This window comes from Toxotes jaculatrix, chromosome 9, assembly GCF_017976425.1.
Source record: "Toxotes jaculatrix isolate fToxJac2 chromosome 9, fToxJac2.pri, whole genome shotgun sequence".
NCBI classification, from domain to species: Eukaryota; Metazoa; Chordata; class Actinopteri; family Toxotidae; genus Toxotes; species Toxotes jaculatrix.
In genome coordinates this window covers 23,793,039-23,809,391 of record NC_054402.1, presented here as the reverse complement: position 1 = coordinate 23,809,391, position 16,353 = coordinate 23,793,039, and the positions used below count along the sequence as shown (strand labels likewise).

General features: G+C 40.2%; 1 protein-coding gene across 6 annotated transcripts in view; it reads left to right on the top strand.

Annotated features, from left to right (window-relative positions):
• Positions 1-16,353, top strand: part of usp2a (ubiquitin specific peptidase 2a) — a 40,468-nt gene that overhangs the window by 12,983 nt on the left and 11,132 nt on the right. For 2 of the 6 annotated variants that reach the window (XM_041045735.1, XM_041045734.1), the window contains exon 1: positions 8,049-8,564. The exons of the other annotated variants lie outside the window; for them this stretch is intronic. In XM_041045735.1, the coding sequence (XP_040901669.1) occupies positions 8,409-8,564 (156 nt within the window). In that variant the 5' untranslated portion in view covers positions 8,049-8,408. Of the gene's footprint in view, positions 1-8,048; positions 8,565-16,353 lie in introns of those variants that run through there. 6 annotated transcript variants of the gene reach the window in all.

The following is a 16,353-nucleotide window of genomic DNA, read 5'->3' as shown; positions in this document are numbered from 1 at the left end:
CCACACAGGCAACACTAGTTTCATTTCTGTACTTTCACACATGATAAAGCCCCACAGTGCTTTGTGGGTCCTGAGAGTACTGCTTTTTACCAAATGAGGGCACTATTGCTCAAATGAATTTATGAGCACTTGAAGCCTGGTTGTACAACAGTGCACTAGACGTGTTTCACTCTTTACTTACTTTACTTATTTACCCCTAACATAATAAGAAATAGTCCCATCACAGGCAGACTGGAGGTCATTATTTCTGTCTACGTGAGTAGTTCCATGCTTATGTGACAAATGAACTCTTAGCATGGATACCTGACCCTTTCTAACCCAGCAATTAGCTCGCTTACTGCTGTCTGAAGGAGCTACAGGGCTATGATGAGCTGGGTCAGCAGGCCACTAGCCTCATCTCTAAGCTCAGTATTAATGACCTGAGCTTCGTGTATGCAGGTCAGAAAGCACAACTGACCCACTTCCCCTCTGGATTAGTCCTGATAACCTGATAACATGAGTGGAGGAGGGTGGGAAGAGTGGAGAAGAGTAGATGATGGGAAGGAGAAAGAGTGAGAGAACGAAAGGATTTGCTGTAAATCTTTACTTTCACGTACTTTTCTGTGCATTTCAAGTAGTTATGAACCTGTTATTTATAAAAAATACAATCTTCATACATAGGATCAAACATACAGTCATTATAATATCACACAATGGATGGAGTCTGAGATGATAATGCACCATACAATCAATTCAGCACCTTTCTGTCCACAATTGTGACACTGTAAACTTTACATTTGTTACTGGATATTGAACTAGGTCACATTAGACAGGACACTTCAGTGTCCATCCCAAAGAATGTCTTAATATTTGTTGTTTTTCTTGACAAATGAAACACATATGCAAGTTTAGGGTTCATTTTATCTTGGTATGTTTCATAATTTCAGGATGACTCCTGAAACATTTTTTTAAAAGAAAAAAATACACTTGATGTTAAAGGTCTTAAAGGCTCTGTGGAACCACACGGGCTATTTCACTTCTTCTGGCTGATTAGACCTGTGGTCAGGTTGAAAGTGGGCGGCGCTATACTGGGAATTATGTGAGGTCATCAGACACGTGGGTACACACAGCCGCACGGTCCTGAGAAGAGGTCTAATCAGCTGAATAAATGAAAATCAGCTGTGTGAGTTCACCACGGGTGTGCAGAGCCTTTAAAACAAAGAGCCATCTCAGAACATCACATTGAAAACTTTGTGTGAGTTTAACTTTAGAGCTTGACAGTGTGATATGAACCAGATTGGTCCAAAAAAGTATTTATGTTAGATGATGTAGACTCTGGACTCATGGACTGTACGTACTTGAGTAAGAGAGATTTAACACTATTAAGTAACTGGTCTTGTGGTGAGGCTGCCGGCTGTCATCGTGTAGGTGTGCTTGAAAAAATTAACTCTAGCTGTGCCTTTTCTAATTAGTCAGGTGCTCCTGTTTAGCTCATACAAGTGGCCATTCAGAAACAGATTCATGTGACCTAACATGACCTACAAATGGCCAAACTCTTGCCCCTCCTGAGATCCTGAGACAAAAATGAGAATCACCTTATCACCACGAGATTACTGAATGACTTATAGAATAACAAAGAGGTGTTGTCCTAAAACTAAACATTAATCACTGGATAAAAACAATTCCTTTTTTTTTTTTTTTTTAACTAAAAGCATTCATTTTAAAGTGTATATATGTGAGAGACTATTTGATATTCCACTTAATCATGCACCATCACCTCATTCCATCTCATTACCAAAATAAATAAATAAATAAATAAAATCATTGTTTAGCAGGGGAAATTTAGACACAGTGAAACACAACTGACCCTTTCCTGCAGTGGAACTGGCAAGTTTGAACTTGACTTTTATCCTCTTTATAACCCATCAAGTAATCAACACTTGTCTGTCATGCACGGACTGAGAAGTCCATGTCACCAGCTGGCCTATTTGTCCTGGTAATTAACCCCAGGCCTCTGTTACTCCAGGCACAGTTAATCACCCACTTTCCCCAAGGCTGGGTGTCTGCACCGATAAAGCCCTAAACACAGTCTGCTGAAACCGGCCTTGGTGAGGGTCCTCAGTTTGATATTGTGTTATGTTTATATAATATTAATGTTTAGTGCTGAAACAATTTGTCAGCTGAAGAAAAACTTTACAACTTTTTTAGTCAGCAGCCACAAGGGACAATCATGGGATACTGGTAAATTAATTATACTGTCACACAGTAGGAGAACAAGAGGTATTCAAGTGAGTAAATAACTCAGTGATGTTCATTCTACAGGAATATCTTTCTAAGGTAATAATAATAATAATAATAATAATAATAATAATAATAATAATAATAATAATACAGTAATCAACAGATTCAATACAGAAAACAGTCATTAGCTGCATTGTGTCACCCATTAGAAATCCTTACAATGTGACAATGATACGGAGTGGGTGTGTGCTGCGTGCTGTCCCATGTGGGGTGTGTGCCTAATGTCTGACACATTTTTTGGTGGAAAACATAAATGATCTCATCACTGATGCTCATCACAGTGTCAGCCCCTGTGACCACTCAGTGAACCCTCCTCAGGTCATGTTAAGGTCAGCCATCCTCAGGCGAGACAGTGGAGCGCTGCTTTGTTTTCTTTACTTTCACCCAGCAATGAACATCAAGCAATGTTTGCACACAGCCAGGGATGCAAATATCAAAGGTTAAATGATGGTTAAATGATGAATCATTTTAATGCACAATATTAGCCCTAATTAGCAACTTAGACACAAGGAATTGTGAAACAGCCAGAGTGAGCGGTATTACAGCTTTTTTTAGACGCTTTTTTTCTTTTTTTATTCTGCTGTGTAACATTGGTGCTGTGTCACACATGTTGAAATAACAGCATTGATTCACAACATTTACAGCTAGAATAATATGATCTACAAACTTAAATTACATTGAAATTCCATAAGCAGCGGCCTTACTACAGGCACTTTTATTGCTCAACCCAAACTCCAGCTGTCTGGTCGCTGGTCATGTTTAGTGTATAAACAACTACATATCCCTCCACCCCAGGTTGACCACCTCTTACCTCACTGTTGCTTCCAGTCCAACAGAATGATTAGAAAATGGCTTAAATGAATACTCACTCTCCTCTTGTTGTAATATGAAGGTTTAAACTCATTTATGCGTTGTATGTGTTATGTGTTGAAAGGTGTCTGGAAATAGCATTGGCAAAGCAAGGTAAACCCAACCCTGATTTCTCAGAAGCTTACAACACAAAAATAACAGCTGCTGGTGCCTCATGGTCCAGTTCATCTTGTGCCATGTTCATGAGTAAGGCAAGCTGGTTAACACGACTATCATCACCCTTGTTTTTCCTGTTTTCTCATGCGTGATATTCAGATCACCAGAACATGTAAACAACATATGACGTGAGCATTTCTGTGGCTGTACTAAGTTTAAGTTTGACCGTGTGTGCCTTGCTGGATACAGTCTTACTGTTACTCTCACACCACATCAAGCATCACATGTGTTTCTTTGAGTTCATAATCACTTTTTTAAATAATTAGGTACAGCTTGTTTACTGACTCCTCGTAGCTGGTGTCTTGCATTTGCAGGTTTTGACTCGTGTGGCTCACTGCCAATAGACTGATAAGACACAAGGCAGATGTCAATATACAAGCCTGTAACATAACTGGTGAATTAGCTTGTGAGTTGGCTAGCTAGCACTTACGTGTTAGTATTGTCATAACCAGGGTCATTTACAGTGTAAACCTATGCTTTACCAACCAAACTTAAAAGGAAAACCATGGTTTATTACACAGTTTCTGTGCATTGAGCAACATTATAGGTTCACTCAGTTTTGGGTCTGCCTCCACATGAAGGGGTTTGGATAATCAGCTGACTTGTTTTACGACTGCTGTGATTATCTGACTGCTACAAGTCACTCTCAGTATTGGCTTCAAACTCATTCCAGCCCTGTTTATTGCTGTCTAAACATGGTCCAGTGTTACCTCACATCAAATTTAGAGACAATGACAACCTTTCACTCACTCTGTTACTCTTTGGCTCCTGCAAACAAACAGCCAGTGAAGGGCGAGGGTGGCGTGTCTGAGTGAATACTGTCATGATTTTGACCGAATTTATTCTGCTCAGGCTTTGTGTCTAGACTTTTTGTTGAGTCAACAATATTTTTAGACTGTCTGACTCTCAGTTTGCCACTTTGGTCAGACAGCTTATGGTTTGATGAAAAAAAAAAAAAAAAAACACGGTCAGTACAAGTTGGAGCTTTACTTTGTTATTTGGCAAATAAGGGCCAGTACTTTAGTAGCTGTAAGCTGTTATTATGGGTCTTCGTGACTGGTAGGGTTTTAGGGTCAGTGTGTTGCATGTCTAACAGGACAGTTATTTTAACATCACACTAAAGCTGGTGTCCATTGGTATAGTTGTGTACCGTTCTGTGGGTGGACCAGTATCAATACTGGGATCTTGTCCTCAAATCGTTATTATTGTTTAAAGTTTCAAATTAAAACTAAGAAGTCTTTTTACTCACAGAGCTCTACATGTCAGTTACACAGTATCTATCCATGCATACATCTGTTTTCTTGCTGCTTATCTAGGTCAGGGTAGCAGCAGGGTGTGCAGCAGTCCAGATGTTCTCTTTGACCTCCTCTTCTTCTTCTGGAAGTCCCTAAGCACTTCTAGGCCAGCTAGCAAATCATCATTTCTTATCTTTTCATTTGTGTTTGGTGGACCTTTTTTTATCAGGGACCTAAACCACCAGAGACAAAATCTCTGATGCACTTGCTGAACCGTGGGGTTCTCTCAGATTGTAGACATATTCAACCACTTATGCACAATGAGTCTAGCCAGCAGCTTAGGATTTCTATGTTGGCCACTTTTGGTCACCACCCAAAGCTCATTATTAAAGCTGAGGGCTGATGAAGACCGTAAATGAATAAATCAAGAGCTCTGCATTGTGGGTCAGCTTTCCCTTGACTCCCACACTCTGATACAATGATTACATTACCGCACCTAGAGTTACAATAGAGTTACAGTTATTTTGTCAGTGTATGTTAGGCAAAGATACTGTGTGAGGTTAAAGCGATAGGTGCATGATACTGAAAACAATGGGAAATGAGTTACTATAATTTGACACACTAATTTGGCCTGCTTATCAGTACGGTCAGCTGTTGGAGCAGCAGCAGTGGTGCCTGAATGACTCAGCTGGCAGCAAACATATTACTTCTTCTCAGTCACATCTGAGTCAAATCTGAACACGCAGACATGATACACATATTTTTTAATTCAGTGTGACTTACACTTCTTGCACTTATCTCTGATGTCCGTCGAGGTTAAACGTCAGTAAATCTGCTTACAAATCATAGGAAAAAGAGACGCTACCTATAACTTCAGAATTTGCATGAGAACTCTATTAATCACACTCTGCCCTGTTTTGGAAATCTGTAAACATTTACAGCAGATTTTAAAACCCCTGATTTCGACCCAGACTTCCTAATTATGAGCAGATCAGCACTCAGTCTAACTGACTAAAAAGGTCAGTTAGACATGGTTTCTCATTTTGCTAGCTTAATGGTTTTGTAGCCAACCTGAGACTTTATCTGATGTCCTGTTATAGCGACTGTACAGGAGACCACATTCTGTTCTGGAACAGTGACACAGAAGGCTTCATCCTGTTCTGAGACTCTCCTACACACTCTCCTGAACTGTCCCGCATTCCCCTAATGAGGTGATTTCAGCAGTAACGTTGGTGTTGGCGAGTTAAAGAATGCTATGTACCTTGTAGGAATGTACAATAAAGGCCTGTCTGCCATTAGTAACAATGAATTGTTTTCGTTGCCCTCCAAAGTAATATGTTGTACCTAGGTTAAATTTAAACACTTGAATGAAGAGATTGTCAGCCTAATGTGCCTAATTTAGCTTAGGGAATAGATCAGCTATCCCTAGGTAATTTTCCTCTGACTTCTCCTAGATCACATTGCTCAGAGACTGCTTTTGTCCCATTTTTATACCAGACTGCTGAGCTCTTTGCATCAGTATCAGAATACAAACATGGACTCTTTGCCCCTTCTCACATTGTAGTTTTCCACCTCAAGGATTTAGACATTCAGGCACACACACACGCACATGTTGAGCCAGGTGATGGAATGTGCTTCTTGACTATTTGTTTTGTACACACGCTCGAGCCCGGGTCATAAGATTATTGCTGGGGACATGTTGCACGGCTGTCACACCAGGCGTCACTTCAGCTAAAATCAGTCCAGTGTGAATTATAATTCTTTCTCTAAAGACCAGTTAGGAAATGCATGTTGCATTGACTTGGTCAGTAGCTGATCATTTAGGGGAAGGAGGATCATTTGGTCTTCAGGTAAATTTATGTTTTAAATTTAACTGCATATTCTCTTCAAAAGTGTCTAAAAGGCAGACCATCTGTCAACAAGGCCTTCAAGAGTCATCAGGTGCTTGTAGTCAACAGCCTTGTATAACCAGGGCTTTAGCCTCCTACGCTTAATATTTCCTCAACAATTCTTTCTCACGACAAACAGCTGGTCTATTTAAGGCTGTCCAAAATGTCGAAATATAACCTTTGTTTACTTAAATCGGATGTAACACCACGTTTCCAAGTCCCTCTGGCTCAGTCAGATTCAGTCACACTTTTGTGCATCATCAGACGGTGGCCATGGAATTGAAAAACACTGATGCAACACCTGCATGTTTTCCAAAATCTTGCTTCCAGCTCTAGCAATGAACAAAAGGTATTTAGAGAAAGAGACGTGAGTTTCTGAAATACTGAAAGGTGAGCCCAGTAAACAAGTTTTTGCTTTCTACCTTGATTATGCATCTTAGGTTTTAGTTGTTGCTACTGGTATTATTTTTATTATTATTATTATTATTATTTATTATTATTATTATTATTATTATTATTATTATTATTATTATTATTATTATTATTATTGTTGTTGTTGTTGTTGTTGTTGTTGTTGTTATTATTTTTGCAGTGTCTCCAAAACTCCAAAAACCCTTCTGTAGTGTTACCTGCCTGGCACCTCACAGGAGACAGACAAAGTTAGCAACCAGCTGATGAACATAGTAGAGTTAGTAGAAGCCAGAACAGAGCTAAAAGGAGAGTGAATATTGGGAAACATTTTTCTAAAGAATGTTAATGTTGCTCTGCATTTGTTGGATGTGTAAATAAGTAACTGTGTTCTAACAAGTTTCTCATATTAACTTAAGAGGTGATAATATATCAGTGTTGTGTTCAAGCTGTGACCAATAATTCAGTAAATGCAGGTTTAAGATTAAAAAAATATATAAGACAGAAAAAGGCAGACCTCCATGATTGTTCATATTTAATAAGATTTTTTTTTACAATTTCCTGTGTTGCCTGTTGTGCAATATGAAATTTACATGTCAGGTTTATTTAGAATGAATTACTACAGGCTTTTGTTCTCTCTGGTGTAAGAGAGAGAGAGAAGAAAAATTTAACAAAATTGTTAAATTCTCTTTTCTCTGATTGTCCTCTTATTATCATCCTCTTATTGTGCCAGAGTGAAACTACTTCCTAACCCGTGTTCTTTGCAGGTCTTTGCATTGCTGGTGAATCACAGAAACCCCATTAAAGACCCCTTTTAGGACTGCAGGTCCTAACTTTAGAACCACCTAATCAGATTGTCCTAAACACACACTCCTACTGTCACGTTTATTCTGCAGTGTGTCATCTAGCTTTTATGACACATCGCATCTAATGGAGTATATATTGTGGCATATAGATCACGGCCAGGACGATACAGGCTGGTTTTGTGTCATTATCATTATGGAGATGAGTAGTCTCCTTGGAGCACAGCATTAGTCCTTCAGGCTGTTACAGCAGCGTGGAGAGGGATGGACTCTGACGTAGACGGCACGACCGGAGGCTGTCGCTGACGTTGGTTGGAGGCCGACTCTGACCCGAGCCAAAGGGGGCGGATCTCCAGTGCTGTAAAACGGAGTGGGAGCACAATATACGTTTAATGCCATTTACAGACCTACTGCTACTGAGTGGACACGCGCGTCGCTTACACCTGCGTGGAATGATACAGCAGTTAGTTGGGCTTTTTAAACGTTTCACCTGTGTTTATCGCTCGCCGTAGGGTTATTATACTGTAAGTAGTCGTTTAAAGGGAAAGCCACAGGTCTTCTGTTCGGCGTGATTTGTGAGGTTGGTACCGTTATGTGAATGAATGAGTGACAACAGCCAACGAGCCTATCAGAAACGGAGTGAAACGTCTAATTCGCCCCGCTGCAACAGAAAGCGGCTCAGAAACCAAAGAGCAGGAGCGCTCAAGGAAACCTTGGCTGTCGTCTGAGTAACTCGCACCGGTAGTCGGCTTCAGTTCTCCGCCAGCATGCCGAGCATGCGACAGTCCTACACGGTGACCGTACCCGAGGAGCCGCCGGCCGCCGCTTTCCCGTTTCTGAAGCAGGAGATGCGGAGAAAAGGCAGCATGTCTGGGTCGGTGCTGGTGTCAACTTTCGTAGGGCTTCTGATAAACCAAGCCAAGGTAAGGAAGAGGCAGTGTCCGCTACATTGAGCTCGCTCTGCTTCGGAGAGAGCGCAACACCAAACTCCATTCAAAAATCAGGCAATTTAATCTTTATAGATTGTATTAGTACTTTCTGTCAGAGCGCTACAATTTACAAGAGGCGTTGTGAATAGCAGGGATTAAAGAAACGAGGCATATATAATATACCAAGCAGCACTTGTTCAGTAATCAGTTACACAGGAATTGGTGCGTGTGTGGTATCCATTATCTCATGTCACCAAAATACTCCGCGGTGGGTCGTAACAAGCAGTGCGAGCGTACAGTAGGAATAATAATAATAATAATAAAAACATTAAGAGCTGCGTTAAAAGACCTTTACTTCGTCCTGTTTGACAGGTTATATTTCATGTGCGAGGTTAATGTCTGTGAATCGGGGACAACGGTTCACACATTTTGTTGGAGATTTGCGGTTCCTTGCTGGCAGAAACGAGTTTTTTTGCCATTAAATAGAGGACGCAGATGTTTATGTATTTTGTGAAAGATGATGTCAGTTTAACGTTGAAGTGAGTCATTTGCAGAGGTAAGCCGCTCTCTTAAGCCGCTGTACTCCGCTGTGCCAGGATCAGTAGGCCTGCACGGGCAGGTCACTGGTTATATAACCACCGTTTAATCCCCCTCATACATTACAGCTGCTCTTACTACACTGCTCTTATGTATCCCGCTGTAGGCCTGTGATGGAAATGAATAAAGAAAGACCCCATTCTGACATGGCTTTCTTTATGCACTGAAATATCTAAGATATGTGTGTTGCTTATTGTTGTTTTCATAGGGACAGCCACACATACAGAAAAATGTAGAGTACATGATGTACAGAAAACCGTTGGCATTTAAGCCAGTGTTGCTTTTAGACAAAGGAATTATGGCAATACTTTTTTACTGAAAGTCACTGTTTACGTTTTCTGTTGATTTAAATTGTTTTACATTTTACAGTTTTGAAGTTTAAGTATCTCGCAAGGTTAAAGGTAAAGAATGATTTCCTCATCACTTTGTTTTGTCAGTGTGGAAAAGCCTCTCTAAAACTGAGATTTACACAGGACATTAAAACTCTGAAAAACAAAGAAAAACAAAACTCATTGACCAGAAGCCAGAAAGTAAGGTGAGACAGATTTTACTGCAGGTTTTGTGCTGACAAGTATATTCACTACACAAATAAAACCAAAAGTGGTTGACAGTGATTTGCCCATAACTAGTAAATGACTCATTGCAGCAAACCATTGTATTAAACTGTGTACTGATGGGACCCAGTCTTTAACATGTGGCCTTACAGACAATGAGAGACACTCAGTTAAATTCATATATGTATTCTATGCGTTAAAGCTGTCATTACTGTGCACACCTTGTGAAGATAAATGGAGGTTTTAATTCCACATGTATTGCTGGGTAAAGTGAGATTTAAAAGCCTACATGCCAGCTGTATTTGTCCTGATATGAGAAGAAGAAGAATGACTTTGTGATCGCCTTGCTGCTGCCATTTTTTTTTTTTATTAAATCTGTGTTTTGTATATGTGTGTATGTTCCCAAGCTGCTGTGTGCCAGCTTCTGTTATGTAATGAGAAATCACATTAGAATACACTTTATTGCTGGCAGGGCCTGGAAGCTTGGCACACTTTCTGTTTTGTTGTCACCATCCACCTGCTCGTCCTGTCCTGTCCTTGTCCGTCTGCTCTTGATCATCATCTCTCTCATACTCCCCTCTCTCTCTCTACAGACAACCACATGCATGCCAAGGAAACATGCTCTGTCTTTCTGTCTGTATGTGCAAATGTGAATTTGTGCAAGAGAAATTTGTCATGAGAGAAACATGTGTGCATGTGCGTACAACTGTTAGCATGATTCTACAGTGTATGAGGGAGAGTGTGTGTGTGTGTGTGTGTGTGTGTGGTTATCTGTGATCCTGCACCTGTTTCTGCACAGCAGCCTCACAGCACACCAGCGCTGATGGCTGTGAGGTTAAAGGTTGCTTTCTGCCGCCGCTCTCCAACTAGTCCTCTACGATAGCTCCGCTTATCAAAATTCATTCTGATTCAATTCTGATACTCAATTAGTCATTGTTTAACAAAATTGGTTCCAGCTTCCAGTTCAAGGACTTGCTGCCTTTCTCTGTTTTGTGCCGGTGTCAGTTGAATATCTTTGGGTTTTTGGGCTGTTACATTAGTTGGAAGGCTGAGCTACATGACTGAAATTATTAATAAACATATTTTTCCATTTTTAGTATATATCAGTATGGCAGATGTATGCAAAATTACATTTAAAAATGATCATGTTGTCATTGCAGTGCAATTAGTCTACACAGTTATGCTGCTACAAATTAACATGATATGTTTAAGTAATGATATATGATTGTATATCCTATGTGTAATTTATTATCATTACCAAGCCATTCTTCTCAGAGGTGTAATGCTATCCTTATTGATTTTTCAGCCAAAGTCAAATATTGTCAGCATGTGGTGTTTGAGGGTTCATTTCAGTCTGAGTGTATCACACTGGGTTTCACTTCAGTGGGAATAACTTGACCGTAGACCTGTCATGAGGATATTGTGTGTGGTATTTCCACAGTATAAAATTCTGAGGCGTAGGCACTCCTCCTGTTACACAGGAGTATTTGGTTGTCCTCAGTGTACTTATAAAGACCTATGGTGTGATCATCCGGTGTGGTAAGGAGGGAATAGACACAGGCCCAGGGGCCCAGGCTTCAGTGTAATCTAAACACAAGCCTGTTAGCTTGTGCTTTTCTGCCACTGAGGGTCTTTTTATTTTCCTGGTAGAGAAATACCTGCCAGTTGAGATGTGTGAAGATGAACAGGGCTGTTATATAAGAAGCCGATGCATTGCTTTATGGTCACATGCACTCTAGCTGTTATCTAAACAATGTTGGATTTTAGCTTGAGAACCCTGATAATGTGTGAAAAGTGTCTTCTCACAGGCTTTGATCTAAGGAAATGCAACCAAGGGGCCAGTTCATAGGCTCATAGGCTATATTTATTTGTATTTCTCAGAAAGACAATCATTCTTCTCAGTAAGAGGATCTCACTGTTTACTTGTTTGCATGTAAGTGTGTGTGCGTGTGTGTGTGTTTGTGAGCATGTGCGAGAGAGATGAGCTGTGGCTCCACGTCACCGGACACTGGCTCAATGAGCTCTGATGGCTGATTTCACCCCTCTGTGCAATAGATGGGAGAAATAAATAGATTCTCTCTCTCGATCAAGTGCCAACACTGAGTGTTCACTCACACACAAACGTGTCACACACAAACGTGTCACATTTACTCACGCAAAGGCAGCTAAAGAGGTAAGTCAGAGAGAGTGAGGGAGTGAGAGAGAGAGATTGTTTATGATGGCCTGCCAAACAGAGAGACAGGTCAGAACAGACTGTTCTGCAGCTCTCTCTCACGCTGCTTTGCCAGCCAATCAGCAGTTGGCATTCTGCACTGCCAGGTGGACCCAGGCATCCTGCTGCTGGTAGTGTGAAGTTTAGTTTACAGCCCCAGAGACACAGGCAGAGCAGAGGGGGGAAAGTGGCACTTGTTATTGCTTTGGTGTGAGGCAGCATGTTATTACAGCATTGCCAATACTGCAATTAGATATTAGTCATCCACATTGATTTTGATTTAGCATTTGGTTCTCTCATTGCTATGCAGGAATATTGTGTTTTTATTACTCTCTGTTTCACAGCAGTGTTTTAGTATCCCGTGGTGGTCTAAAAGTTGCCTCAGAGGACTCCCACAATAATTCTGTAAATTTAATTATGTCATTTAAGTGATATATATAGTGAATACTTTGAGACAGTATGAATACACTCGCTCCATTTATATCAATAGTGGTAGGCTAAATAAGAGAAACACCTCCCTGCACGGTGCAATGCAGTTCAACAGCAGCACAAACTACATCTTCCCAAATGATCATACAGGTGAATCAGCACCTCTCTATAACTGTTTCATTAAAAACTTCATGATGGGAGGATTTATTGCAGGACTCTTATATTAGACTGCATTAGTTTTAGCTCAGTGAATCTAATAAATTGCCAGCTGAGTGTGAGTCAACCATCTGAGAGTTTGTCATATTATTTATAGCATCTGAGCTATCTCTTTAATATCTGTGTGTATTAGGTCACAGTGGGCCATGCTGTAAATCAATGAGCAGGACTGCTACATGGAAATATTAGGTTTATTTTAATGATGCTTGCATTGCTGTGTTAGGTGTTTATTTGATTATCGAAACAGAGACATTATTAGCTAGTTGTTTTATCCATAATTAGTTTACAAATAGATTTTCCAAAAATGTACTATATTACACTATATATAGATGTTGTGGTATAATATTGCACACACCATGGTAGAGGATTTTGCCCATATTCTCCACTTCTAATGTCACTTAAAGAAATCAGTAATATATCAGTACTGCAGTCAGGACATTTAACCTTACCAAGGAGCAGCAAGTTTAAAAACTACTGTCAACTTCTTTGACCAAACTGTTATGAAGAGTTGATAAACTTTGCAGCAGATTGTACAGAAGTTTTCAGAATACTCCTGTGCACTCGTTTGTAGTTTGGCTTAAGCAACCCTCTGGGATATCATTAGGCTGTATCACTTGTGCTCTGAGCTTGTTATTTTCCCCACACCATCTCCAGTCTCTACAAGGTTTAGATTACTAAGGAGCTGCGGAAGCAACAAGCATATGCAGTTCTGTAGGCTGTTTGAGGTAGTCTGTCTTTGAAAGGTTATTTCTAATGTTAACTGCACTGCAGTTCAAACAGGAGGAAGCGTTCTTTGGCCAGTAACCCTAGCAACCAGCACATCTCAAAGTTCACTATACATTTAGTTTTTACCAGCCAGTGTAGGTAGTTTTATAATAGGATTCAGGCTGAAATATTATTCACACACATTGGCTTTTAGCAGCAATGAATCCAATTAAAGTTTACAGACATGTTTGCCAACTTGCAGCCTTCTTCTTCCTTCCTTTTCACACATCACTGTTTCCTTGCACTTAACTACTGCCAACTGTCAATCAGCACAATAGCATGAAGCTGGCGGGAGGTTCATGAAGTTCTGTGTATTGTGCGTGTGTGTGCGCGCGGGCATGCAACAGAAACAATATAGAGACCCGCTCATACAAGCATTGCTTCATAGCACTACTAATGATCAAAAACTCCACAGGGTATCTTCTCAACATGAAATTATGTTCATCTCAGTTTTCACACAGTTGCTTGTTGAAAACTGTGATGGATAATGATTTTTCCACTTTCCTGAGTTGCAGGTGTCACTGTTAATACACAACCTGTGGATGTATTGTTTTCATTTCAAAAACATGAACATGTCTCATGAACTCAGTCCATCAAATGTATGGTTGTGTTGTTGTCAGGTGGGAAATAATTTTAGTTACAGTGTTGTGATGGCTCCAACAAACATGGTGTTGGAACGGGGTTGTCTTCAACCCTTAGTTCATTATTCCCTTAAAGTCATGACAAGGATGTAGCCTTAAGAGCCAGTCATTTTTGTCATCACATTGTTGATCAATATCAGCTGATGTCCGATAATAAATGAAAGCATGTCAGGCATTTGTTGCACTGGATTCCTTAGATTATACTTGACGCAAACACAGATCGCGTGTTAGACAGTTTAATCTCTCTGCTGTGGGCAAAAGTTCATTGAGTGGCGAGATGAACATTTGTCCCAGGAGCAAAATTACAGAATTTAAATCTTCTTTTTTATTATCCTAGTTTGTTCTTGTGTTCCTCTGTTTTCCTCTTAAGTCACCCTGGAAAGCCGAGCCAGAATCAGGGATTATTTATTCCTTCCAGCCTCCTCACCTTGCTGTTACCCATGTCCTCTGCTCCAACAGCACCCTCCATCCCTCAGGCCGGCCGTCCCACATCTCTGAATTAACTGAGCACAGTGGATAGACAGATTTTGCTTCCACTAAGCTGGGTACACGCCAAAGGGACATTTCCGCTGTCTCTTATTCCCGGCTTTAGGAAGCAGTACAACCTGGCCTCTGGAATGCTTTTTAATGTGGCCTCTCTGTTCACGATGCTTTTTAGCCTCAAAGGAGTAGGGTTTCAAAAGTAGCTCGCTAGTTGCCTGAGCTTGCTCTGACATTTATGAATGGAGCATTTATACGAAGTTATCCCCCTGGGCTGTCTCTTTTGTGTACAGTATGTATCTGCCCGCTCACATGGAACAGCTGGGAATATGAACAGTGAACGTATGTTCCCTCATGTGACTGTTGGCGTTTAATTTATCTCCTGCCCCCTCTTTATTTTCCCATCTTCACTTCCTCTATGAAACAAAAGTCCTTTTCTTCCATGCAGTGACTCTTAAGTGAAACCTGTCTGCTTTAGTTTAATTTATTGCCAAATAAATTAGATAGATGGACTGATTCATGAATGTATTATGTAAAGGAGTGAGGTAGGTAATTGTTAGACCATGTTATTACAGTGTGAAATGCTCCAGAGAAATGAATGAGTGGAAGATGAAATAGCTGTTTTGATCCACGACTGGCTCATGATCAGTCAGTAGCTGCTTCCCTGCTCTGCTCTACTCTACCGTGGGATACCTTCAGTCAAAATATTCTGTCTAACATTATCACCATGGCCACAATAGTCAACTGATGGTACTATGATGGTACTTAATGCTAAGGCGATTTGAAAGTCACAGGCTGTTTCTTTAACTGTCAAAAGTTCAAGTTCAATTTGTTTTGTTACTGTTACGGAAAAAGTGTATGGAAAAAAAACATTTGACTATGTGGTGTTGCCTTTAAAGCCCATGAAAACCTTTTTTCAAACCTTTAATATTTTTCTGTAACATTAAATATTCATGAATAAACAACGAATAAAGGGAAAGAAAATGGAAAAAAAAATCTTTAGGTGTTAATTATCGTTATTATTAGTTTTGTGTCATCAGATTCCTAAATTACGATTGGTGCACAGGTGTATAACAGTGTTTTCCAGCAGGACCCTGCCCACTTCAAAGCAGTGAATAGAGCACAGACAAAAACTACACGGATAAGAACTTCTCATGTAAAATACTGTAAATTATCAAATAGAAAAACTGGGGGGAAAAAATAGAAAAATGTATTTACCTCAGTGGCCTATATGTGGGACAGGCTTTTAATAGAGACAGGCTTTTACTTCTCATTTCCCCTGTTCCCCAGTTGGCTCAAACTCAAAACCTCCTCCATGTTTGTTTGTCTTAGTAAATTCAGTATAATGTCCACTGCTGCAGCACTAATTCCACTGGTAAATCAAGAGTAATGTCAGGTGTTGCTCTTTACCCTCCAGATGTGAAGCTACTATGAATGAAATTCAACACTCCCTCCATCATTTTCCTTCAGCCTCCTTTTAACAGGCAGACATTTAACGTGAGAATATGAAGTCATTATTTCTGTTAAAAAAAAAAAACAGTTGTTCTACTGATGGAATTACTTGGGGGGCTTTATTTGTTTGTGCCGGCCTTGTCAGCTGCCTGGCATTTAAATACTGGCTTTTATGTGAGAATTTATCGTAGCTCAAACTGTTCTAACTGTGGAAGAAAATATTATATTCATGACCCCATTGCTGAGATAAGAAACTGACCTTTAAATCGTCACATGATTGCGAAACGAACTTTAAACTGAACGTCCAGGAGCTTAAACTTCTTACTTCAATTTCTGGAATAATGCGCCTCGACACACTCTGTCACTGCATTTGTTTTCTGCCATTTTATAGGCTGAAAGTACTATGCCCGTCTAGCTTTACTGTAATTACATGACTT